The sequence below is a fragment of the Aquarana catesbeiana genome, linkage group LG06, assembly GCF_042186555.1.
Source record: "Aquarana catesbeiana isolate 2022-GZ linkage group LG06, ASM4218655v1, whole genome shotgun sequence".
NCBI classification, from domain to species: domain Eukaryota; kingdom Metazoa; phylum Chordata; class Amphibia; order Anura; family Ranidae; genus Aquarana; species Aquarana catesbeiana.
Genome location: NC_133329.1, coordinates 336,413,089 through 336,439,598, shown reverse-complemented (window position 1 = coordinate 336,439,598; position 26,510 = coordinate 336,413,089). Strand labels below are relative to the sequence as shown.

The 26,510-nt window shown below is 43.9% G+C and overlaps 1 protein-coding gene across 1 annotated transcript in view; it reads right to left on the bottom strand.

The window, feature by feature from the left end:
• LOC141148076 (dynein axonemal heavy chain 11-like) overlaps positions 1 to 26,510 on the bottom strand; it is a 1,034,097-nt gene that overhangs the window by 269,723 nt on the left and 737,864 nt on the right. Inside the window, exons 63-66 of the mRNA XM_073635228.1 lie at positions 23,168 to 23,281; positions 22,938 to 23,081; positions 12,528 to 12,710; positions 539 to 640 (exon numbers count right to left, since the gene is read on the bottom strand). Coding sequence (XP_073491329.1) covers positions 539 to 640; positions 12,528 to 12,710; positions 22,938 to 23,081; positions 23,168 to 23,281 — 543 coding nt within the window. The remainder of the gene's footprint in view (positions 1 to 538; positions 641 to 12,527; positions 12,711 to 22,937; positions 23,082 to 23,167; positions 23,282 to 26,510) is intronic.

Below are 26,510 nucleotides of genomic sequence, written 5' to 3'. Positions count from 1 at the left end.
CTCTTTTCATTTCCATTACAAAGTGAGATGCGTGAATTAGTAGTTTACAAAAGATAACTTCAAAGGAAGATACTGTAACATTGTTTGATATTTTTGTGACAGGGACACTGAATTACCGGAAAAAGCAGCAAGTACTTTCTATACTTGCTAAAAATGTTAGCGTAAAAAATTAAAATGATTATAACCACCACATCACTGGTAAGCTGCCATCCGCGTCATGGGGAATACATTTTGCTGCGGTCATGAAGCTTTGCATGTGAAAACCCTTGTCCAATTCTATGGGGCTCCACCATGCCTTTATAATGCCTACCAACCACAAGTCTAAACAAACCCTTTGAACCCCCTCCTTCCCCCTTTTAAAGATCGTGCTTCTTGATTATTAGAAATAATTTTAATTCTCACAAACATTAGAAATAAAATCTCAGTGACAGTTAAACAGTACAAAACAGGTACTTTCTATCATGAAGATCACTCTATATCTGGATGGCTTTCTAAAGAATAGCACACACGCTAAAACCCACAAATAACAGTGACATACCTCAAGCTTTTTTCTGATGATTTCCAATTTCTCAGCTGCATAGACCAAGTCTGTGTTTGCTTGAGACAGCGACTGGCGCTTGTTATCCACTTCACAGTAAACCTAAAGAAATATTAGTCACCTGATGTCTTAATTTACATCACTGCTCAGAGACAATTACATTTGCCATTTTAACTAATCCAAGTTTAAATGTCAGTCCATCCAAAAGTGATATTTCAGCTTTTAGTAGATGTAGAAATAAAGCTGAGCCATAGTTTAGTGTGCTCCTGCCATAATGTGCTAGTATGGCGTAGGCATAGTATATGGCAAACTCACATGGCTGTTAGCGCTCTACCTGTGCAGACAGTTCCGCACTGTTGCTCACTGTTCCTCGCTGACCCTCATTCTTCATGCTTCCATCATCTTCTTCCAGGTCCTCATTGCTTCTCTTTGGCCACTGGGTGGCCCCTGATAACATAACTTCTGTGTATGCACACAGGACTTCCATTATCCCGACTACTGTTTCCATTTTTGACAGAGATGCCAGGAATGGGCTGGGAGTAAACACTGCACTGCCATGCACCACATGCAGTTTACACAACAAATTGCTAGAGGACATAGGAAAGGATCTACCCCCTAGCTTATTTTTCCACTTTAAAGCTGAATTCAGAGAAAAATAAAAGTCCTCCCTTGCAGTGAGGCTGCAGCGCACTGCCAATGTTGACTGCTTGTTTATACCTCGGGGGACCGGGTAAAGTAGTTTTAATCATCTTCTATTCCCACAGGCTCCTCTGCATTACTAGACTGGCCCCCACAGCCTCTTTTCTTTGCACACTGGCAGTCTAAGGTCCTCTGGTGTCATCAAGACTGAAGCAGGCCCATACCCCTGTACTGGATGTAAGGCTGCCAAGGGACACTCCTAGGCCAGAGCATAGGAGAGTGCTGACTACCAAAGAAAGCAGGGGAACAGGTATGTAAAAGTGTTTTTCCCTTCCCATAGACAGAAATTAACAGGTAATCAGCAGAAGATTCTGCTTTCCTGGAGTTGGGCTTTGAACCATGTAATGCCCTGTATACACGGTCGGATTTTCCGACGGAAAATGTGCGATCGGAGCTTGTTGTCGGACCTTCCGTGTGCAGTCCATCAGACTTTTTCCATCGGAATTTCCGACACACAAAGTTTGAGAGTAGGCTATAAAATTTTCCAACAACAAAATCCGTTTGCTTAAATTCCAACCGTGCGTGGACAATTCCGAAGCATAAAGTGCCACGCATGCTCAGAATAAATTAAGAGACGAAAGCTATTGGCTACTGCCCCGTTTATAGTCCCAACGTACATTTTTTATGTCACCGCGTTCAGAACAATCAGATTTTCCGACAACTTTGTGCGACCGTGTGTATTCAAGACAAGTTTGAGCCAACACACGTCTGAAAAAATCCATGGATTTTGTTGTCGGAATGTCCGATCAATGTCTGACCGTGTGTACAGGGCATAACAGTTCCTTATTCCTCTTGTGAGCTCTATTGGTGAGAGCTCTGTGTCAGTTGCTGGGTCTGCACACCTGCTGTGGCCATTAAAAAGCAGCCCAACTCTCCTTGCTGAATCCTTAATTTATATTATATATTATGAAGAATGAAATTGAGGGAGAAGAACACCCCTAAATAAGCAGAAACACCTAAAACTCCAAAGTGTGCAGGCAAACAGCAAAGAACTATGAAGGGGAGCTCTCATTTCCTCAATAGATATAAGACACTAAAAGATGGCTTAGCCCTGTGGTCTTCAAACTGCGGCCTGGGGGCCAGATACGGCCCTTTGCTTGTCTTTGTTTGGCCCTTGAGACACTATTCCTTTCACTTACACCAACAATGAGGTTCCCACTGATACCAACAACAGGGAACTATTTCTCCCACTGACACCAACGATGGGACTTCTATTCCTTCCAATGAGCCCAGCGATGGTGCATTATTCCACCTCCTAATATTAAAGATGGGAAACTGTTTAACTGAAATATTACTTTTATGTGAACCAGCTCTTTACCTAAATGGGTAACATAAATTTGCTAACCTTTACGTTATTAACATGTTGACGGTCACTTCATTTGCAACACCTTACGGTTGATTTACTAGAGGAGTATGTTTACTCTACAAAGTGAATTTTCAGTTAGTGAATGAGAAGAAGCAGTGCTGACGGCAACCAGCCAATCCTGATTTTTATTTCTCTTGTACACAAATAGATAATCTTTGTAAAGTGGATTTTCACTTATCTTCAACTCATTCACAAGCGAAAAAATTACTTTCAAAGTGAACTCCTTTGTAAAATCAACCTCACTGATTTTAATATGCTTTAGATTGAGGCATTTGTCACCAAGCACTCACGCTACTGAGCAGTTAATACCCTCCCATATACAGCATTTTCCTATCTTCCACAGCTTTATATAAACCACCATGATCTGAGAAATCTGAGCCAGAGATGAGGTAGGAAGATGTCACAAGATGAAGAATGAATGCTCCTTTACTGCCGTCCTGGTCAGTTCACAGAGGAATTTAATTAATTAGAATACAAATTGACTTTCACACTTCCTTTAAAAGTTCTTGCTGTTCTCCAGTAAAATATTTATCATAATAAAAAGTACAAAGTGTTACCAATATTTTTTATTTAAAAAATAAATAGCGTTATTGTAACTGCAGGCAAAGCTGGAGAAGAGTACAAATCCACTAGTGACATTGCTATTCTCATATTTATGTCTGGCTTTATTTGACAGGAGTCTATATAGGGAAATACAAATCTGATTAAAAATATTGAAAAAGCAAGTGCCTGTGTTGCAATCTTATATATTAACTTTTTCATTTTCTTACATGACCAAGAAAATTAAAAAAAGAGAATCTGATTGGTTGCACAAGGCAACACAGACACTATTTAGATAAAGTTTACCAAGAGGTCTAAAATGGGATGTAGGCAGAGTCTAAACACAGATGACATTAGATGAACTACCTAAGGCCCCATTTACACTTGACAATGGTGCTGTTTGCGAATATCTGAAGAAGACCCAGTGGAGCTTTTCTATTATAAGCTGCAGTTGGGAAGCCCCATTGAAAGCTCCTGCAGATATTTAAAGTCAGTTGCATGTAATCGCTCATGGGGCATAGGGCAACAATGACCGGATTTGTTATAAGGGACCTGACATGAGATATGTTTTTTCAAGTGATTGCAAGGTTGAGCCTTGCTTTTCACTGTCCCTTGATCATCCCCCCTAAAATGTAACAGCGACTGGACAAGGTTGCAGCCATAATGCCTTACTTTGTGGCTGCAACATGTCTCGTGCAGCAGGCAATACCCCCAACATTACATATTTTCTGAAAGCAGAGGCCCTGCAGAATAAAAAGGTGGCTGTTGCAATTTTTTATGTCACACAATATTTGTGAAGTTATTTATTAAATGCAAATTATCAGATATTACGTATTAAGTATTGTCTTTTTACATACTTTGTAATAAACAATTGTTTTGTAAAATATAAAAGATGATGATGCGTCGAGTAAATAGATACATGTCAAGATTTTAAATTGGGCATGCTGTGAAATGGCAACAAACTACGATACCGAAATCTGTCTCTTGGTGACGTTCTACAGTCACAGTAAACTTGCTTTGTGCACTGGTGCGCAATCATGTTAGAACAGGAAGGGGCCATCCCCAAACTGTTCCCACAAAGTTGGGAGCATGAAATTGTCCAAAATGTCTTGGTATGCTGACGCCTTAAGACCAAATTATTTGTACCAGTGCACAAAACAAGGTCCATAAAAACATGGATGAGTGAGTTTGGGGTGGAGGAACTTGACTGGCCTGCACAGAGTCCTGACCTCAACCCGATAGAACACCTTTGTGATGAATTAGAACGGAGACTGACCTTCTCGTCCAACATCAGTGCCTGACCTCATAAATGCACTTTTGGAAGCATGGTCAAACATTCCCATAGACACACACCTAAACCTTGTGAACACCCTTCCCAGAAGAGTCGAACTTGTTATAGCTGCAAAGGATGGCCAACTCAATATTGAACCCTAAGGACTAAGACTGGGATGCCATCAAAGGTCATGTGTGTGTAAAGGCAGGCGTCACAATACTTTTGACAATATAGTGTATAGGCAAGTCCTGGACTTTAAGTGGGTAAAACATGCAGCCGCAGTTGTGCATTTGCTACCATATTTTTCAGCCCGTAGAGCCGCCTGATCACTTTTACTGTACTGTAAAGGGTCGGCATGTGTTCCCGATTAACTCTATGTTGAAAGAAACAAACTTTATTGCAGATTCCTACCGTTTGTTATTCTAAAGAAAGAGCTGTTTGTTTGTGTTCACTTGCAAATTGAATTGAATTAGAGTCAATCTGTAATTATCAATCAGCTGCTGCACTTGGGTTCTAACCAGGAAAGTGTCAGGGTCTGCATTCCTTTGGACATGATTTCTATTTGGGAGTAGCTCACCTAAAATGTATTTTTTTGTTGCAGGGGATGCCCAAAATCTGACTTGTATCTTAGTGCACACTTGTACACATACTACTGTGTACAGAAGGTCTCCAGGTTGCCATATTGCATTGCATTTTACTGAAAATTATAGTGCTGCAGTTTTAAATTGAAAGGTAGTTTTTAATATCATTTAATTACAATATGGCTTGTGTAGCAATTGTATATGCTATAAAAAGTTTTATTTGCTATTTTTTAACCCACAAATGTGGAGTTACCCTTTAACATGTAAAACTTTAGTTGCTTATGGACCATTATGGGTACCATCATTTTTGTGCCATTTCACAGGTGTGCATAATTTTAAGGCTTGACATGTTTGGTATCTATTTACCTGATGCAATTCCATTTTTTATATTTTACTAAATGTTTGTATATTATATTGTGGTTGTGTGCACTAAAATGTATTTTAGTGTATTCTTTCCATAGATTTGATAAGCATTTGACGGACATGAAGAAATTGCAACTGCCACCATTTTTCTACAGGACCTCTGCTTTCAGAAAATATATAATTGTTTGGTGGGTTTTAAAGTGGAGCTTCACCCAAAAGGGAAAGCCCAGCTTGTCTGCCTCCCCCTCTCTGCTGCCACATTTGGCACCTTTAGGGGGGGAGTGGGTACCTGGTTTTGCCACGGCAACTTGAGTCGTAAGTTTGCCCCCCCTCCTTTCCCCACAGCCTTCTCGGACACTTCACAGGTCCCAGAAGACTGCGGCCCATTCACAAAGTGCAGCACACTTGGTGCATGTGCAGAAGGAATCCAGCTGTGAAGCCGCAAGGCTTCATTGCCATTTTCCCTTAGTCAAGATGGCGGTGCCAGCACCCGATTGAATAATCGCTCAGATGAGGACACCACTGGATGCCTGGACAGGTAAGTGCCCTAATATTAAAAGTCAGCAGCTACAGTATTTGTAGCTGCTGACCTTTATTTTTTCCTGAAGGAGCCTGGAACTCCTGGAACTTTTTTTCTGAAGGAGCCTGAAATAATTTTTAGGCACAAATGCAGATTTTAACATATGTGTGAAAAAATTAAAAATTGCCCTGGATGTGAAGTGGTTAATTATCAAGCTATGTCCATCAATGGACAATAGAGAAAATTATTCTTCTTTCAATATGCATCCTCAGATTGTCCAAGCAAACGTCAATTTCCATTAAAAAAAGGGGGGCACAATACAATCAACCAAAAGATCCCTCCCCACTAATCACTAGTGCTGCAAGCAACTATCTGCAGTTTTTCTTTGTAGACATCATAATTGTCACCTAACTCGTCTAAAATGGGTAAGATGGGGAACCCATCATTTCATGTATGCAGGTTTCACAAGCATAGATAAATGTGTGGAGGCTGCCAGTCATGTTGTGTGTACACCTGATATGATCACCCTGTGCTTAGGATGACTTCTTATCTTGGATTAGTCTGGTTGCATGACCCTGCTAAGGAGTGTAAAAAAAAAATCACAACTATCATATAAGTATCAATGGAGGTGCACAATGCGTGCATCGACACAAACAAATACCTGTGCCTCTGGAAAATGACATAACAACAATCTAGTATAATGATAGTGTGAAAAATCAATGTGACATGTCACAATAGCTTTATATTCCAAACCAGTGATGACTTTCATATCCTTAAAGCCCACCTACTATGATAAACCATTTTGCCCACCTTGCAAACCAAAGCCTCAGTAATGATTGATATGATCTGAAATTCTCTAGAGATATATATTGTAGACAAGAAAAAGTATGAAACATTAACACTTCCACACTTTGTGAAGTCATTCTAGCACAATAAGAAATAAAGTACTTACATACATCTTGTTGAAGTATCCAGAAGATATGAGAGCAGATTGATAAATAACACAGAGAAAACGAAATATTCATCATGACAAATAGTGAAAAATTATGCAGCATTAATTATGCTTGTGTAAGATGAATAGGACCTTTCACAATTAATGAGGACATACACCTTTGTCTAAGTTTTATACCCACCTGTGATAAATGCTCCAGTGCTGACAAAATACATCATGCAAACATTTCAGTTAACAGCATGTTAATAGATTGACATATGAGGATGAACAAAGCCTTTAATCATACACATTGCACCACTCCCAAGTTTAGTTTCCCATATATATCAAATTAGAGGAGAAAGTGGAAAGGAAACAGCAAAGTCAGTACAACAAACAGCTTGTAAAGGAAGCCAAAACAATTTTTGATCAGCTTGGCCCAGTGGGAATAAATTATGTAGTATGGCCTTTATGATGTAAAAGGCCTTTTGAGCCTAAGAGCATTAACATATTCATGATGCCAGGCAATGCAAAAGATACGATAATATGAAAAATGCTGAACTCCTAGCAAACAATCAGATCTCAGTTTACTTGAGTCAGCTTAGAGGTAGTGTTAGTTTGTTTGGATTCTATAGGTTATAGGACTTTGCACACTTTCTGCATGCCATAAAGAATAGAGAATAATCCCCTAGGGCACAGCACTGTGGATGCCCATGAGGTTATTGGGCTGAAGCATAAGTGCTGCTTCCTCTATGTATGTCCTTTATGTATAGAACAGCTTTTCTATATTCCCTTTTCTTCTGACATCTGCTTTTCCATATACAGTATGCAGTGTTTTTGTAAGGATTTTTAAAAAAGGGACATTTGCCAAAGGTTAATACAAATTAGCAACTGGAAGGCTGAACTGGAGAGTCTCTGTTTCCTCTAGCACAGTTTTCATACATTATAACAGTAGTCTCCAAACTGCGGCCCCGGGGCTGAATGTGGCCTTTTGCATGCTTTTATCTGGCCCCTGGGGCACTATTCCATCCACTGACACAAACAATTGGGCATGTGTCCTCCTATTGACACCAAAAATTGGGCATATGTCCTCCCATTGATACCAAAGAAGGGGCACGATTCCTCCAAATGACACCAACAATGGGGCACAATTCCTTCCAATGGCACCAACAAGGGGACTTAATTCCTCCCAATGACATCAACGATGGGGCACAATTCCTCCCAATGACATCAACAATGGGGCACAATTCCTCCCAATGACACCAACAAAAGGGCATTGTTTACTCCCGCTGACACCAGCCCTTTTTCTACTCCCACTGGCCTCAGTCCAGCCCCCCCCCCTCCCCCCACACACACACACACACTCTGAAGGAGAGTGTACTGGCCCTTTGTTTAAAAAGTTTGGAGACCCCTGCATTATAACATATCAAGCTAAAAGGTGAACAGTGATGTTACGCTTACAAACCGATTAGAATATACAGTACTTTTCAATGAAATGGTGACACATACCTGAAAATGAATTGACTGGTACAGGTTACTAGATTGTTGAACACTTTATTTAAAAGAAAGTCTTTTATTTAAAGTAGAACTATAGCTAAAACTTTTATTTTTCCATTTTGGATGGAATAAGGGATGGTTATAACCCCTGTCAGATTTTTTTTTTTTTTTTTGCAATCTGTACCCCATTGGGGAAATTTAGCTTCATTTCATGTCCCAAAACAGGCAATGAGAGGAAATCCCTGCAAATTGAGGGAAATATACATAAATGGACAAAGAGTCCAAAGGAATTCACCCGCCATTACCACAATGTTATTATCTAATCGTGTGATATTTTTATTGTTTCTATTGTGATTAATATGATTTTCTCTCTCTCTTTGTAGTATTATACAATATCTCTGTTTTAATAACTATATATATATATATATATATATATATATATATATATATATATATATATGCAAACAAAGCTCCTGAAGAAGCGGTGAATTACCCGCGAAACATTTCGAGCATGCCAATATGATTGTTACAGGGTGAACTGGTACTATCATTCTTTCCAGCTGCACCCAATATGTATGAATTTACAGAGTTGTTTTAAAATCTATATGTTTTAATATGTTGATGTTAATTTAATAAAACTCTATTTGTTTTATCTACTTTTGCATCTCAAGTGTTATAGTACTATTAAAGTCCAATATAGCCTCAAACCACAAATGTTTTCACAGGCATACTGACCACAGTGAGGAAGGTAATAGGGGATCAATATGGTGTTCAACTGGTCAATCGGTGCAGACCAAAAATTTAAATAAGGTATGCACAGGTTGATTAAGCCTATTACAGTTCCAGGACATTGGCATAAATCCCATATATGTGTTGGTAGTGATACTGCGTAGGTATAAAGTACGTAGGTAAAGCAATTTCCTGGGATGGAGATAAATCGCTAGGGACTATAGGCCCGTGTGTGTGACGTAAAGGATACGCTTGATGACAGTATATCAACGAGGGTGATAAGAGGGGGGGGATATCCCACTCCCTGCACATCCAGCATCACACGTTACAGCCTCCGTATATACTGTCCTGCTTGTGGCCATGGCTCGTGTGCAGCGGGGATAGGCTTGGTGAGGGGATGTCAGCAGAGGGGTGGATGTATAAACCCAACAGGGTGTAGCTAGTTCCAATATAGCTCATCACTCCCCAGTGTTCCCGTGCCACTGCAGATGACACCAAACCGTCCTCCTATCTTCACAGGGGGGAGTGATCCTGCTCCCTGCACACCAAGCACCACATGCTGCAACCTCCAAATGCACCGCTCAGCTAGTTCCGCAAGCCACGGTTAATTTCCAGGGGAAAGAAAAGTGTCCATGGGAGACGAACTGTGTCCTAACATCACAGATGTGATGACGTCATGCTGATGCGTTTCACTCGTCAGGTGAGCTTCTTCGGAGCCAAATTGAGGGAAACCCTTGGGCCCCCCATGTCACCAGAACTAGTGTCCCCATTGGAAGATTTCCCCTCTATTACTGTTCTGGGGAGTGCCCCCCCCAAGCCATACCAGGCCGCGTGCCCTTAACATGGGGGTGGGTGCTTTGGGGGAAGGGGGCGCCCTGCGGCCCCCCCATCCCAAAGCACCTTGTCCCCATGTTGATGAGGACAAGGGCCTCTTCCCGACAACCCTGGCTGTTGGTTGTCGGGGTCTGCGGGCGGGGGCTTATCGGAATCCGGGAGCCCCTTTTAATAAGGGGGCCCTCAGATCCCGGCCCCCCACCCTATGTGAATCAGTATGTACTACCCATTCACCTAGGGAAAAAAAGTGTCAATAAAAAAACACACTACACAGGTTTTAAAAGTAATTTATTAGGCAGCTCCGGGGGTCTTCTTCCGACTTCGGGGGTCTTCTGCCGACTTCGGGGGTCTCTCAGGCCTCCTCCCTTTCTCCGGTGTCGTCTCCACGCTCTCCGGTTCTTCTCTGATGCCTTCTTCATTCTGCCGGGCTCCTCCGCTATCTTCTGCTCTTTTGCCGCTCTTTTGCTAGCGGAAGAGCCCAGTCTTCAGAGATGTCTTCTTCCCTCTTCTCTTCCAGAGATGTTGACACAACGCTCTCTCCGGCTGTAATGCTGTCTGAGCGCTCCGCTATGACTTATATAGGTGGTGACCCCACCCCCCTATGACATCACAGTCCCGGGGCATGCCGGGACGGTGAGGTCATAAGGGGGCGTGGTCATGTCATCATATGACCACACCCCCTTATGAGATCACATTCCCAGCATGCCCCAGGACTGTGACCTCATAAGGGGCGGGGTCCATTGCGCAGTGCTCAGAGAGCATTCCAGCTGGAGAGAGTGTCGTGTCAACATAGGAAGAAGAGAAGAGGAAAGAAGATGATCGAGAAGTCCGGGCCACCGCTAGCAAAAGAGCGGCAGGAGATAGTGGAGGAGCTGGCAGAAGATCCGGACACCGGGAGAAGACGCCGGAGAGACCCCCGACGTCGGAAGAAGACCCCGAATTCGGAAGACCCCCGGAGCTGCCTAATAAATTACTTTAAAAACCTGTGTACTGTGTTTTTTTGACACTTTTTCCCTAGGTGAATGGGTAGGGGTACGATGTACCCCATGCTCATTCACAAAGGGTGGGGGGCCGGGATCTGGGGGCCCCCTCATGGATTCTGATAAGCCCCTCGCCCACAGACCCCTACAACCAACGGCCAGGGTTGTCGGGAGAAGGCCCTTGTCCTCATCAACATGGGGACAAGGTGCTTTGGGGTGGGGGGGCCGCAGGGCACCCCCCTCCCCCAAAGCACCCCCCCATGTTGAGGGCATGCGGCCTGGTACAGCTAAGGAGGGGGGGCGATCGCTCGTCCCCACCCCCTTTCCTGACCGGCTGGGCCGCGTGCTCGCATAAGGGTCTGGTATGGATATTGGGTGGACCCCCACGCCGTTTTTTCGGCGTAGGGGGGGTCCCCTTAAAATCCATACCAGATCTAAGGGCCTGGTATGCCCCTGGAGGGGAACCCATGCCGGTTTTTTATTTAAAATTTGGCGTGGAGTTCCCCCTCAAGATTCATACCAAACACAGTGCCTGGCATTGGTAGGGATCCAAGTGTGAAGCCGGCTCGCAAGGTGTCAATCTCGCCGATAAAAGTGGCGAGATTGACACAATATCAGACAACAATACAGAAGTTGACCAAAGGGTGGTGGTAAAGAGCTGAAAAACCACGTGATTTGGTGAAAGTTGGCTGGAAAAGTCCTGCTGTCTGTATGCAACACAAACTTATGGGCAACGCCCTTTGTACAAAAATCCAAGGGAAAGTTTGTCCTATCGTGTGTATGGGGCTCTAGGGAGATTTCCTCTACTTCCTGCCAGGACTAGAACTAATGTGAAATCTCTCCCACTGAGGGTACAGGAAGAAAGGGAAATCTCCCCAATAGGATAACGGACAGAAATTAAAAACTGTAGCTCTCTCCCACTCTATTCAAAACAAAAAATAAAATTTTTGCTCGAGTTAGACTTGAATAATAATAATAATACTAATAATATTAATAATGTTATGGAAGTATTATTTTTTTTTTACTTTCTACTTAATGATGTTACATTGGGAAAAAAGATTAATAGCCTAAAATTATAAAAATATTACACATACCGTAACTAACATTTATATAAAAATGAATTCACCGTAGACATACAAACCCTAAGGCCTCATGCACACTGGCCTTTACAGGCATTTGCCCCCTTTTTTTCCTCAGCATGTAAAAGCATCTTTACATTAGCCTGTGTGTCCATGGAAATTTACAAGTGAATAAGAAGAGAAGTGTTTACAAGCTGAAAAAAAATCACAATCACCAGTGCATTTAGGAGAGGAACGTTTGAGCATAAAAATGCTGAACAGGCATTTGCATGTTTGCACATTAATGCATTCTAATGGCGTTTTTTTAAACAGCTTTTCTCCTGCCAGAGGAGCTGAGCAAATGCTCAGTGTGCATGAGATCTTAAAATGATTCAAACAAACTTATACAAAAAAGCAGCACGAATAGCAAAGATGAGGTTCACTAAGCTTTTTTGTTACCAAAGTAAAACTTTTTTTAAACTGAAATCTGATTGGCTAAAATGAGTTACTGCTTTTTGCACATTATTATCATTCTGCCTACATTGAGGAAAACAGCAATAATATATTAATACTTTGACATACAGGCTAATCTTTATTCACTCCCCTGCTGTAAGGTCTTACCTCGTGGAACTTAATGATATTAATAACCCATGCGCACAGACCTGCAGCTGCAGAGGATTTTGTACGCACAAACTCTGGGTTAAACTCAGGATCTCTCAGGTAATCATCTTTTATAGCCTTGACTGTTACATCGGGTATATGTTCTTTGTCAAAATTGACCAAATTCTGTAGGAATTCATCCACCTATAAAGAAGCATGTACTGTATAATAATTTATAAAACTACTGGTATTTCTTATCCAAATATTCATAGACATATATATATTTTTCTTTCTAACTCTAAGCCCACTTGCTAACATACCCCCCAGGATACTGAAGCATGTCCCCTCATACAAATCATATTCTCATATTACCTCTCTCACTCTTCTGCTTCTCCTAAGCGCTGGAGATATTTCCCCAAACCCTGGGCCCCCCTTATTTAACTGTGCCCAACACACACATCACCATCACCCTACACCCTCTGGTAGTAGTCGCAATCTACACAATTTAGTCTCCATTCCTCTTCTTCCCAACACCAGCCTCCCTCTCTCCTGCGCCCTCTGGAACGGCCGCTCTGTCTGCAACAAACTCACTGCTGTTCATGACCTCTTTGTCACTAATTCCTTTAATCTACTTGCTCTTACCGAAACCTGGCTCCACGAATATGACACCCCTTCTCCTGCTTCCCTCTCCCAGGGTGGCCTTCACTGGACTCACTCCCCTAGGCCTAATGGACGCAAGGGAGGTGGAGTGGGATTCCTCCTATCCCCCCAGAGCACCTTCCAGGTTATTCACCCTCCTCCCTCTTTTTCCCTCTCATCATTCGAAGCCCACTGTATACGTCTATTCTCTCCTACTTCCCTAAGAATTGCTGTGATCTACCGGCCCCCTGGACCATTATCGACTTTCCTTGATGAGTTCTCTGCCTGGCTACCCTACTTTCTCTCTTTAAAAAATCCCACAATCCTTCTCGGTGATTTCAACATGCCTGTTAATACAAACACTCCTGCTACTTCTAAACTACTTAGTCTAACCTCTTCATTTGACCTGAAGCAATGGGTACAGGCTTCTACTCACTCTGATGGCAACACGCTTGACCTTGTATTCTCCTACCTATGCACTCCATGCAACTTCTCAAACAATCCTTTTCCTCTCTCCGACCACCACCTTATTAGTTTCTCTCTCCCCCTGTCTTCCACCACCTTTCCCTCCAATCGCCTAACCATCACACGTAGAAACTTTCGCAACTTCAACTCCTCTCTCCTCTATTCTGCTACTGATCACCTCTATGACAAAATCTCTCCCCTGTCCTGCCCCAACCAAGCCACGTCCATCTACAATAAATCTCTGTCCTCCACCCTGGACAAGCTCGCTCCCCTCACTACACGCAGAATCAGGCCTCGACCCCTACAACCCTGGCAAACAGATGACACTAAAATTCTCAAAAAACGTAGTCGCGCTCTTGAGCGTCTGTGGCACAAGACTAAGTCTCTCAAAGACTTCAACCAATACAAATATGCCCTCCAAAAATACTATTCTTTCCTCCACACTGCCAAGCAAACCTATTTTACAACTCTTATTAACACCTTCTCATCCAATCCCCGTAAACTCTTCTCTACCTTCAACTCTCTACTTAGTCCTCCACCGCCTCTACCCACTGACTTACTCACTGTCCAGGAAATCGCTAATCACTTCAAAAACAAGAATGATACAATCCGTGATGAAATCTCTATTCTACAGGTATCTCCCCCAGCTAAGACCCCATGTCAACAGGTACAACTGACACTACCCCTATTCAAATCTGCTACTACAGACGAAGTTGCTAAACTCCTTTCTATCGCCCACCTAACCACCTGTCCCCTGGACCCTATTCCCTCTCAAATGCTACGGTCACCCTCTGACCCCATCCTACACTCTCTAACCCACATCTTCAATCTCTCCCTCACCTCTGGCATCTTCCCCGATGCTCTAAAACATGCACTGTTCACCCCCATACTCAAAAAGCCGTCCTTGGACCCTACCAATCTTAACAACCTACGCTCTATCTCCTTGCTCCCCTTTTCCTCTAAACTCCTTGAACGCCTGGTTTACAACCAACTGAGTGACCACCTCATTAAAAACAACCTTCTTGATCCCCTTCAATCTGGATTTCGGCTTCAACACTCCACAGAAACTGCTCTTTTAAAACTCACAAATGACCTACTAACTGCAAAAACCAATGGACGCTATTCTGTACGCCTACTTCTGGATCTTTCAGCTGCCTTTGACACAGTTGAAAACCCCCTCCTCCTCAAAAAACTTTACTCCCTCGGTCTCCGTGACTGTGCTCTTCAGTGGCTCTCATCCTACCTATCCCAACGCACCTTCAGTGTCACTTACAATTCTACTTCCTCCACTCCTCTTCCCTTCTCTGTCGGGGTCCCCCAAGGTTCTGTTCTTGGACCTCTTTTATTTTCAATCTACACCTCTTCCCTGGGTCAGTTGATAGCCTCTCACGGCTTTTAATATCATTTCTATGCTGATGACACATAAATCTATCTCTCCACCCCTCAACTCACTCCATCAGTCTCCTCACGCATCACTAACTTACTAACAGACATATCTGTATGGATGTCACACCACTTCCTCAAACTCAACTTGTCCAAAACCGAGCTTATAATATTTCCTTCCCCACGTGCCTCTTCCCCTGACTTCTCTGTCAAGAGCAATGGCAAAACCATCCACCCGTCCCCACATGTCAGGGTGCTAGGTGTTATCCTGGATTCTGAACTCTCCTTTCGGCCCCACATCCAATCACTTTCCAAAGCTTGCCACCTCAACCTCTGCAACATCTCTAAACTACGTCCCTTTCTAACCAGTGAAACCACAAAGCTCCTGATTCACTCCCTGGTTATCTCTCGCCTTGACTACTGCAACTCACTCCTCATTGGCTTACCTTTAAATAGACTATCCCCCTTCAGTCCATCATGAATGCTGCTGCCAGACTCATCCACCTTACAAACCGCTCAGTGTCTGCTACCTCCTCTCTGCCAATCCCTCCATTGGCTACCACTCACCCAATGAATTAGATTCAAAATACTAACAATAAGTTACAAAGCCATCCACAACTCTGCCCCCAGCTACATCACTAACCTAGTCTCAAAATACCAACCTAATCGCCATCTCCATTCCTCCCAAGACCTCCTGCTCTCTAGCTCCCTCATCACCTCCTCCAATATCCGCCTCCAGGACTTCTCCCGAGCCTCGCCTATCCTCTGGAATTCCCTACCCCAATCTGTCAGACTGTCTCCAAATGTATCCACTTTTAGGCGATCCCTGAAAACTTCCCTCTTCAGAGAAGCCTATCCTGCCTCCATCTAACAACTGCACTATTTTCTCCATTAGCTCATCCCCCACAGCTATTACCCTTTTGTATAACTTGACCCTCCCTCCTAGATTGTAAACTCTTATGAGCAGGGCCCTCTGATTCCTCCTGTATTGAATTGTATTGTACTTGTACTGTCTGCCCTAATGTTGTAAAGCGCTGCGTAAACTGTCGGCGCTATATAAATCCTGTATAATAATAATAATAATTTATAGACATGATTGAAGATGGGGTTTAACCATAGGGGGGCACTGGGAAAGATTGCATGTTTAGGGTATTGTTCAATTTTGAGACCAGCCCCCAACGCACGTAGTCTAGTGCGCATGGATTTCAGTGCTTCCAGGGATTTCACCACTGCCACCTCAACCAGGGTAGTGGAGTTGTGGAGTTGGTTATGTCTGGATTGAGCCACCAAGCAGCAGTGGCCAAAAATATTTATAAAAATCTGCACATGCCAGGCCTCCCTGGGAGGTCGAACACACTAGCGTGGACCAGCTATAGCGGGAGGATTGGGGTCCCCATATAAAAGAGGCGAGGAGGCGATGCAGGCGGATGAAAAAGGATTTAGGGATCCATTGCGGGGAGTGGCGAAATAAGTAGGTGAATTTAGGTAGGATTTTAATTTGAATCAAATTTATACGTTCTATTAGTGATAGGGGTAGTGACTCCCACGCCTTCAGCTTTAGCCGAACCTCTTGGAACACCGGGGATAAATTTAGAGATATGAAATCTGGAGCTTGCCTAGTTTCTCTTTTTTCCATGAAGCTTGCCTAGAGAACACCACTCCAAGGTATCTGAAGCTCTCAACCCACTGCAGTGGGACATCAGGAGGAGCATTAGTGTGGGCTAAGGGGTCTATAGGGAACAGAAGGGACTTTGCCCAGTTGACTTTGAGGCCTGTAATAGAAGAGAATGAGTTAAGGACCTGTAAGGCCCCCTTGAGAGATGATTCTGCATCGTTAAGGAAAAGTAGGAGGTCGTCCACATACAGGGCAACCCTCTCCTCCAGCCATCCAATATGCAGTCCCTTGATGTGTAGGGAGGTGTGAAGGGCCTCCGCAATTGGTTCCATCGCAATGTTAAATAGTGCTGGAGAGAAAGGGCAACCCTGCTGTGTGCCTCTAGACATTCAATAAAAAGACTTAAGTCATTAAAGACAAAAGAATAAATGTATTATTTTGTCTTTGACTTAAGTCTTTTTATTGAATATACGATTGTGTAATAAACTTCTGTTTTATATGATACAAGTACTGTTTTTGGTCACTTTAAAAGTCCCACCCATCAAGGGGGTTTCGTGTTTTTCCTACAATTTCTGGGATGTGGTGACCTCAAACATGTGATCCTGCAGGTCCTGGAATCTTTTTCTTCACGGTCAGGGGCCGACCGTTATGGTTCCCCTGTTCAAAAAAATCTCTGTTTGTTCCAGTAAAGGTCTAGTCTGGTAACCTCGGTGAAGTGGAAGTGCAAATCATGGTTTGCTGCGCTGAGGGAGTCAAAATGAGTGTCAGTGGGGTCAGTAGCATATGTTTCTGTCTGGGTTTTCACATTGTCTTGCAGGGCAGTCGTAGTAGAGGCTTGTTCTCTGCGGATTCCGGCAATAGAGAAAATGTACTGCCCTCTGGTAAAAGCCTTGAAGGCATCCCAAGTAACTTCTGGGGAGGAGGACCCGGTGTTGAGGTACCACTACTCTGCAAGGCGAGGTGGGATGGTATTTTTCAAGTTGACGTGGGAGAGCCAATGAGTACCTAAACGCCAAAGGGCAGAATTTCGGGAAGAGGGGGAGCGAATGTTAAGGAGTAAGGGACGGTGGTCTGAGAGCCCACTGGATAAGTATGTGGAATCTAAAACATCTGACATCATGGTCGGGTTTGCGAAGGCCAGGTCGATTCGAGAGGATGTTTTGTATGTGGTGGAGAAACAGGAGTAGGCTCTGACTGTAGGATGTTTCCATCTCCAGACCTTGGTTACTTCCATTGCCCGGTCCCAGGTGAGCAGTTCCATAGAGAATTGTTTGGAGGGGACAGGTCTATCCAGGTCTGGAGCCAGCATAGCATTAAAATCGCCCATAAGTAAAAGCCTTGCAGGCAGTACGGAGTGATCCTCTCCAGAATGGTGTATAAAATAGATGATGAGAGGGGGATGTATATATTATGACAATGTAACGAGTGCCCCAAATAGGGAATGCCATAATCACATATTTGGCCTGGGCGTCAGTGTGAACCTATTCCACCACACATGGGAAACATTTGTTGATTAATACAGATGGCATAAGTGGAATAGGAGGCGTGGAAGGGTCTCTGAATCCATGGCTTTTTTAGTGCAAGGAGTTTTCTGCCCATGAGGTGCGTTTCTTGTAGTAATACCATATGGGGGGGTATACTTTGAGGTATTTGAAGAGCACTACTCTTTTAAATTTAGAATTGAGCCCCCGGACATTCCAGGATGTTATGTTAAAATTGGGAATATCACGTGAGGCCATCGTATACTTGTAAAGAGATGAGAGTGGGGAGGAGCGCATTTGACCTAGGATTACATCTCAGGAGCAGCATGGACCCAGAGAGCCTGTAGCAGATAGAATCACAACCAGGACTTTTTTCTCAGAAAATAGGTGCAGGAACTCACCCTCCCCAGCCAACTCTCCACCCCTAATTCTGTCGTTCCACGGGGAGAGAAGTAAAGTGGCGCCAAATAAGCGTAGGCCCAAAAGGCACAGAGTGCGGCACTTAGGAGTGCATAACACACAGGGCTCAGGAAAGTGTACTCTGCAGTGAAAAGGTGCGTGTATCACACAGGGCACAGAAAAAAAAAATCGGCAGACAGCACTTATATATCTCCCCCAATGTAACCATCTATTGTTCACCTCTGTGCCCCCCCATTCAAACCTCACCTTGTCCACAGCTGACCTATGCCCCCTTCCACAGCTCACCTCTTCCTCCCCCCATCTGCAGCTAACTTCTTCCCCCCATCCACAGCTCACCTCTTCTTTACCCTGTCCACAGCTCACCTCTTTCCCCTGTCCACAGCTCACCTCTTCTTCCCTCCATCCGCAGCTCACTTCTTCTTTCCCCTGTCCACAGCTCACTTCTTCTCTCCTGTCCACAGCTAACCTCTTCTTTTCTCCTATCCACGACTCCCCTCTTTTTCCCTCCTGTCCACGGCTCACCACTTCTTCCCTCCTGTCCACGGCTCACCTCTTCTTCCCTCCTGTCCACGGCTCACCTCTTCTTCCCTCCTGTCCATGGCTCACCTCTTCTTCCCTCCGGTCCACGGCTCATCTGTTCTTCCCTTCTGTCCACGGCTCACCTCTTCTTACCTCTTGTCTACGGCTTACCACTTCTTCCCTCCTATCCACGGCTCACCTCTTCTTCCCTCCTGTCCAAGGCTCACCTCTTCTTCCCTCCTGTCCAAGGCTCACCTCTTCTTCCCTCCTGTCCAAGGCTCACCTCTTCTTCCCTCCTGTCCACGGCTCACCTCTTCTTCCCTCCTGTCCACGGCTAACCTATTCTTCCCTCCTGTCTACGGCTCACTTCTTCTTCCCTCCTGTCCACGACTCACCTCTTCTTCCCTCCTGTCCACGGCTAACCTCTTCTTCTCTCCTGTCCATGGCTCACCTCTTCTTCCCTCCTGTCCACGGCTCACCTCTTCTTCCCTCCTGTCAACGGCTCACCTCTTCTTCCCTCCTGTCCACGGCTCACCTCTTCTTCCCTCCTGTCCACGGCTCACCTCTTCTTCCCTCCTGTCCACGGCTAACCTCTTCTTCCCTCCTGTCCACGGCTCACCTCTTCTTCCCTCCTGTCCACGGCTCACCTCTTCTTCCCTCCTGTCCACGGCTCACCTCTTCTTCCCTCCTGTCCACGGCTCACCTCTTCTTCCTTCCTGTCCACGGCTCACCTCTTCTTCCCCTTGTAGCTCACCTCTTCTTCCCTCAGTCCACAGGTCACCGCTTCTTCCCCCATTCACTACTCACCACTTCTTCCCTCCGTCCGCAACACACCTCTTCTTTTCCCTGTCCCTCCTCAATTCTGCACCCCTGTCCACAAGTCATCTTAGCAAACCCCACAACTCACCTTTGTACCCCCTGTCAACAACTCAACTCTGCAGCCCCCACATCTACAGCTTACACTCCCAGTCCACAACTACAGCTTGCCTCTACCCCCCTTCCACATTTCACTACTGCACCGCCATCTACAGATTACCCCAATCCACAGATTTCATCTCTTCAGCTCTCCAACTTTCACCTCTTCACCCCCTGTCACCTTCAAACAACCTGCCAACCCCCCCTTACCAGCTATTGCCACTGTACCACCTGCCCCCCCTCCCCAATACTTAGCACTTTGCACAAACTCTCCCCCTTTCCAGCTCTAACAACTTCACCCCCCTCTTCACAAATTCACCCCCACTGCGGTCCACAGCTGTCACTTCCCCCTGCAGGTGCCACTCGCCCCCCCTTCCCTCCCCACTCCTTCATAGTTTCCAGTGCACTCACCTCCTCTCCAGGCTTTTTTCCACACTGCAGTTCCAGCCGAACACTTTACTCGGCTCTGAGCTGCACAAGTCTGCCAGGGAGGTAGGGTTGTCCGGGACAGGAGCCTCTGGGCAGGACGTGAGCCGCTGTGCAGGGCAGGATGGGAGCTGCTGGGCAGGGCGGGAGCCGCTGGGTGGGATGGGGCGGGAGCCGCTGGGCGGGATTGGAACCTCTGGGCAGGACGTGAGCCGCTGGGCGGGACAGAGTGGGACTCGGGGCACTGACTGACATATAAACATGTACTGACAATAGGACACAGAAGCCGGTGGAGGAAGCGAGTAGTGCAAAAACCTCCTCTACCGCCTTCTATGTTCAGTGACTGGATGGAGAGGACGGGGTGCCAGAGGTGGTGGAACGCCGTTCCGACGCGTTCTGGCAGAAACAAAGCCCTGATCACAACCAATGGAAAACCAAACAAAACAAAAAAACATGTATATGTACACATAGTATAAACTGTACCATGGTGAAAACAAGGTGTTGTCCCTACCTTTGTCTGATGACATCCCTGAAAAACTTGGGGGTGAACAGACCAGGCCTATACCCAAAAATGTAAAACTTAAGCTATAACTGGCAATAGTTCAGTGCTATGTTCTAGAACTAGCGAAAGTCCTCCAGTTGGGAAAACAGGTGAAAAACAAAAGTAACAAGGTAAGTTGTTCCAGATTTCTTGGACGTGGGATAGGAGGTTGCCTTCTAGCAGCAACTGGATCCAGATAAAGGGGGGAAGGGGGGGAGAAAAACCACACCAACAAAAATATGATCTGGGGGGGTGATATACTGGGAGCAATAGGGATATATGAAGGGAACGCTGGAGCCAGGGCCAGGAGGGTAGGTCAGGAGGTAGGAGAACAGGAGTTGGCAAAAAAAGGGAAGAAAAGTTCCAGAGTAACATGGAGAAGTCAACGTCGATAGTCTAGGAGGTGAGGTGCAGCGTGAAAAAGGAATCCTCGGTCTCTATCATAATTGGAACACACAGGGGAAATATGTAGAGTACTTAGCTGGTATCATGGAGCTAGATGAAAGTTTGGCCATATTGTGCGACATCCAGGTGAATTTCAGCGGGTGTCCAGACATTCTAATGCAGCCTCAGGGTTTTCAAGGAAGCATGTACGTTCGCCATCAGTTATTCTCATCCTGCTGGGGTAGAGGAGGCTGAAGCGGATGCCCTTTTCTCTGAGCCTCTTGCGCACTTCTGTAAAGGATTTGTGCCACTGCTGTATTTCTAGGGAATAGTCCGGGAAGTATAGTAGCTTGGTATCCTCATACTTGATATCAGGCTTGGCCCGGGCAGCAGCCAGGATAAGATCCCGGTCTTGGTAATTGAGGAACCACAGCAAGAAAGGGCGCGGTGGGGCCCCAGGCCTAGGAGGGGTCGGTTTCCGGCAGGTTGGTTAGGCCAAACAGGTCACTCAGGAGCCTTTTAGTGAATTCAGTGGGCCTAGTGCCTTCCTACCCACTGGTAGGCCCAGTATGCGGATGTTGTTCTGGCGTAGGCGGTTCTCGGTGTCTATGGCCCTTTCTTGTAATGCCCGTATAAGCAAGTATAAGCATGACAGCCAGGAAACTAGTATTCTCAAAAGAAGAGTTCAACAATGGCAGCCTCCATTATTCTATCATGACAGATTCCCTTTAACTACATCTAGTTTTCTTCAAAACTCCAAGTGTACTTTAGCTTGGAATGTTGCGATGTATGCAGATGTTCAAGCACATGCATACATTAACATATGAAGTCTAAATTCTTTTGCCTTTCTTAACTTATCTTCGATTTTAGGCTTCAGTAAACATGACCCCCTAATAATAAGTGGCATAACATGTACAGTAGCCAAGAACACTGAACATAGCAGATGTAGCAAATTAGCCTTAAAAATGATAGCTAAATAGCAAGTGAAATGGCCTGACCTTTATAACAGGTGCTCTCTCCACATAGCACAGTGCGCCACTTCATGTATGGAATTAATTGTGGCATTAGGTAAGGGTGAAGAGGCATTTCCATCTCGTGTTCTTTTTACCATTATTACTTCAGGAAATGCTGAGCTGATTATCTGCTGCTCATCCACATTGCAATGTGACAAGTGACAGCGGCACAAGTTAGTAGAAAAGTAACTAGCGTATAGGATAAAGGTCTACATAAAGTGAGCCACTGGCCTTTTCTAGCAACTAAAATAGATTTACAAACAGATTTTTGTGTGAAAAAATGAGTTGGGTCAGTTTAGTAATCTCAGCAAAAAAAAAGCGAAAACTGTTTTTTTTACTCATTTAGTGCCAACATATTCAGAAGCACTTTCACCGAACCATTTACATCGGTCCCTGCCCCTTAAGGAGTTCAGAAAGTTGCCATCACAATCATCTAAGCTCCTACCACAAACTGGAATTGTTGAGAAACCAATTGTTACCTATTTACAATCAAATGCATCTAAAGGAATAACTGTTGGCATAGCAATCAACTAGACTGTCCCTTTCATCCTCCATCACTGCAGATCGTTGCTACAGGCAACTAAATCAGTCTGCTTTAGACTCCTTGACCATGAAGCCAAGTACCCTTACCTTGCTCATTAATACTTTTGCAGTTTTCCAACTTCTGTCTTTGGGTATTTTGCCATTAGGAGATAAAAGCACAAGAACGGCAGCAGCCACATTGGTGACAGGGGCTGGTGGATTTGGAAATGTTCTCAGCTCTGTAAGATTTAACTGGATAAAGAAAGATAACTAATTTAGAACATATTTGTTACAGCAAAAAAAGGAGACAATAATCATATTCAGGGGTGTAGAGGTACCCTATTCAGAGTGTTCAGAGCTGCATTGGCTGCCTGTAGAGCCGGTTCTGCTTTGGCCAGGTCATCTGCAGATTCTTGCTGCTGCTTGGTTATCTCAGTTTGGAGAGCAGCCACCTAGAGAATGGTACACAAAAAGGCATACAATACACACTTAAAGGGGAACTCAAATGAGTACTGGTTGCATGCAAACGGATCACATGACAAAAATGCATGCAAGCTTATAATTCTTTTTGTGAAAAAGTCATAGGAGTTCATATATAACCATCCCACAACCTAAGAGAAAAATGAAAGAAAACAATGGCTTTATTTACCATAATTCATTCAGCAGCCAGTGGTAGGGACAGAGTGGTAGAACAAGGCTGGCAAATGAAGTGGTGGCATATTGCCTCCGTTGACCTTTTCTGTTTTTTTTTTAAACTGCAATAAAAAATTATATAACAGATAACTAGTGACATAAAGGGTGGGGTTTTGTATGAAAGGACATCTTGATTCACATGTGTCCAGATCAGCATATCCCCGTTGAAGAGGACAATGGATTATTCTCTAAACATGCAGATATATATAAAGTGCTAACACTGTATGCACCCACCTATGAAGATTGGATGAGCAGCACTGACAGTCAGCTGATGACTTCATGTCCAAAGACCATGTTTAAAAACAATAGAACCGTTTTCTCATGATAGATCTGCTGTGAAATCATACTACAACTGAGCCCACTCTCCAGGGCCCCTGCGCACAACACCCTGAGGGCATCGAATTAGTAAAATGTTTTAAATATTCTGACACGTCTTCTCTGTTACAGATCATCTCAGGAGGGATAAATTGCTCGATGAAGCCACCAAAATATTCAACATGCCTCAAGTCAAGATATTAAATGACAATTTCAATTCTTTTCAACCCTCTTCTGAAATGTGTCAGTTTAATTTAAAAACAAAACACTATAAACTTTAGAAAATATCCATTACTTTACCCAGACATGAAGCAAAGCTTTTATGGGGCAGTTCTATCCATCACCCACACTCAAAATGCCAAACCCTATTGGTCTTGATTATTGCCCTATAATTGCAATGGTAAAGGGGAATGATATTTACAATTTGATAAATTCTAAAACCTTAAATAATAAAGAATCCTGGGCAAATTCCAGGTTTTAGTTTTGGACAAAATGTGGAATGTTTAGAACCTCTGGCAGGTTTTTATTAATGTGTGTCTTCCCCAATTTCCTGTCACTCCCTGTTGTCACTGTGACTAGAAGTTTGGAAAATATCTCCAGTGAAGGACACAGGCATCAATAAAAGCTCTTTGATTAGTAAAGTGTGAGAAGATTAGAACCTCTGTCAGATTTGCTCTCTGAGGTCCTATCCCTTCCCCAGAGTATACAAAGTAAAAGGTTTAGTTCACTGAACATATGGCTGCCCTTTTCTTTCAAAATACTTGAGCTACTAATGTTCAAGGTGAGATTTGTCCTATTCTTAGACAAACAGAGAATGTTACTTACCGTATATTACACAGTTTGCTTTTTACCTTTGGTTGCATCTAGAAAATAGGAGTTCTTGCTATACATCTTAAAATAAATATTTCTTGATCTTTGGTGTCCAGAAACATTTAATCCATGATAAATTGAAGAGGTTTAAATGGTTGTATTGCTGTCTGAGGTCTCAGTGAGGAGATATTCTATCACTTCCTGTCTAACTGAAAATATTGGTGCACAGACACTAGTTAAGTGAAATCTTCAGCAGGGTCATAGGCAATACAAGATAACAGGACTTCTAGCACTCCCTTGCACTATTAATAAGAGACAAAATAGAGGTGGTTGGGTAGTCCTCAGTGTAATACAGCACCTCATCCCACTAATGAAAGAATGCATGTAAAGGGGGGGGAGGATTTCAAGGATTATAGCGGTGCCAAAAATACACAAACTAACTTAGATAAAAAACATAAACATTTTATTAAGGAAATTCATAAAAAGACAAAAAGGTGTGCATATATGAATTCAGACAATTAAAAACAATTGTAGCGACATGTTACGGGAATCAGCCAGAAGAGTGTAGCGGCCAGTTCCGTAGACATATATAATGAGAGTCCTACATGTTTCGCCGGATACGGCTTCTTCAGGGACAGATGTTTATGTCTGAAAGCGCTACTATATAATCTATGAAACAAAATATTCACAATCAATACCAAATATAACAAAGTTAGTAACAAATTAAATCTAACATCTATAAACCGAAAAAGTGAAAATAAGCAAAAGTAATGTTATATTTGCGGGCTGTCATGCATGAACCCTCACACATATGCCTGAGATGTACCCACGGGACATCGCACCCCACTAAAAAGAGGGAGCACACAACCACCCACCACCCTCCGCTAGGTTGGAAAACCCGCAAGATGGAAGAGGGAAGCTACCTGTACGTTACCAGGGATGAACACACGGAACTCCAAGGAGTGGCCACCCGAGCGCAGGGCACATTAGGAGGCTGCAGAGGGCAAAGAGGAGGACCAGGCAAGGTTAATTTTCTATAAGGAAGGGGAGACGGATATAATGATTATAAAGATTCCTCAAATTTGGGACATAAAGGCATAGACCCATAATGTGGTAGAAAAATTGTATATCTAAAAACTTACAATTAGTGTTTAGAGAGACATGGGAACACACTAGATTTGTGACGTAGCAATTGCTTCTTATCACAAGTCGGGTCCAAAGTAGAGTACCTATGAGTGAAAAACCTAAGAGCAAAAGAGGATTGGATGTTCAGATGCAAAAGCATATAATATGCCCAGCAGTGGTGTATTAAACAGGTAAGAGTAATAGGAGCTATTGCAAAATAAGGTAAGCTACACTTACCAGCAAGAGTAGTACAATCATCAATCGGATGATAGGCATGGAGTTATACCTGTCTGTATTGCTGCTTTTAAGGTACTAGACAAATGACAAGGGGGGCAATGTGGTTGTTATGGATGTTGCGGCATATGAATCCATGTGCCGCAACATCCTGGACAATAAAGAGTGGTACCGACCTATTTCACGATCACTTATAGACAACTTTGCTACCGAATACTATGAACTTATTTTTTCGGCCTTCCAAAAAGGGACCATTGATGCCAACACTTGGAAATTTCTAAATGTAAAAGACCCCAGAATACCTACTTTCTACGCTCTGCCAAAACTTCATAAATCTCTTAAATGTCCCCCTGGCCGTCCTATAGTGTCAGGGTGTTTAAGTCTCACTGAGAACGCCAGTGCGTTAGTGGATAAGTATCTTAGTCCACACGTTGTAGCCCTTCCCTCCTATGTCAAGGACACTTTACATTTACTTCGCATTCTAGCAGATCTACACCTCCCACC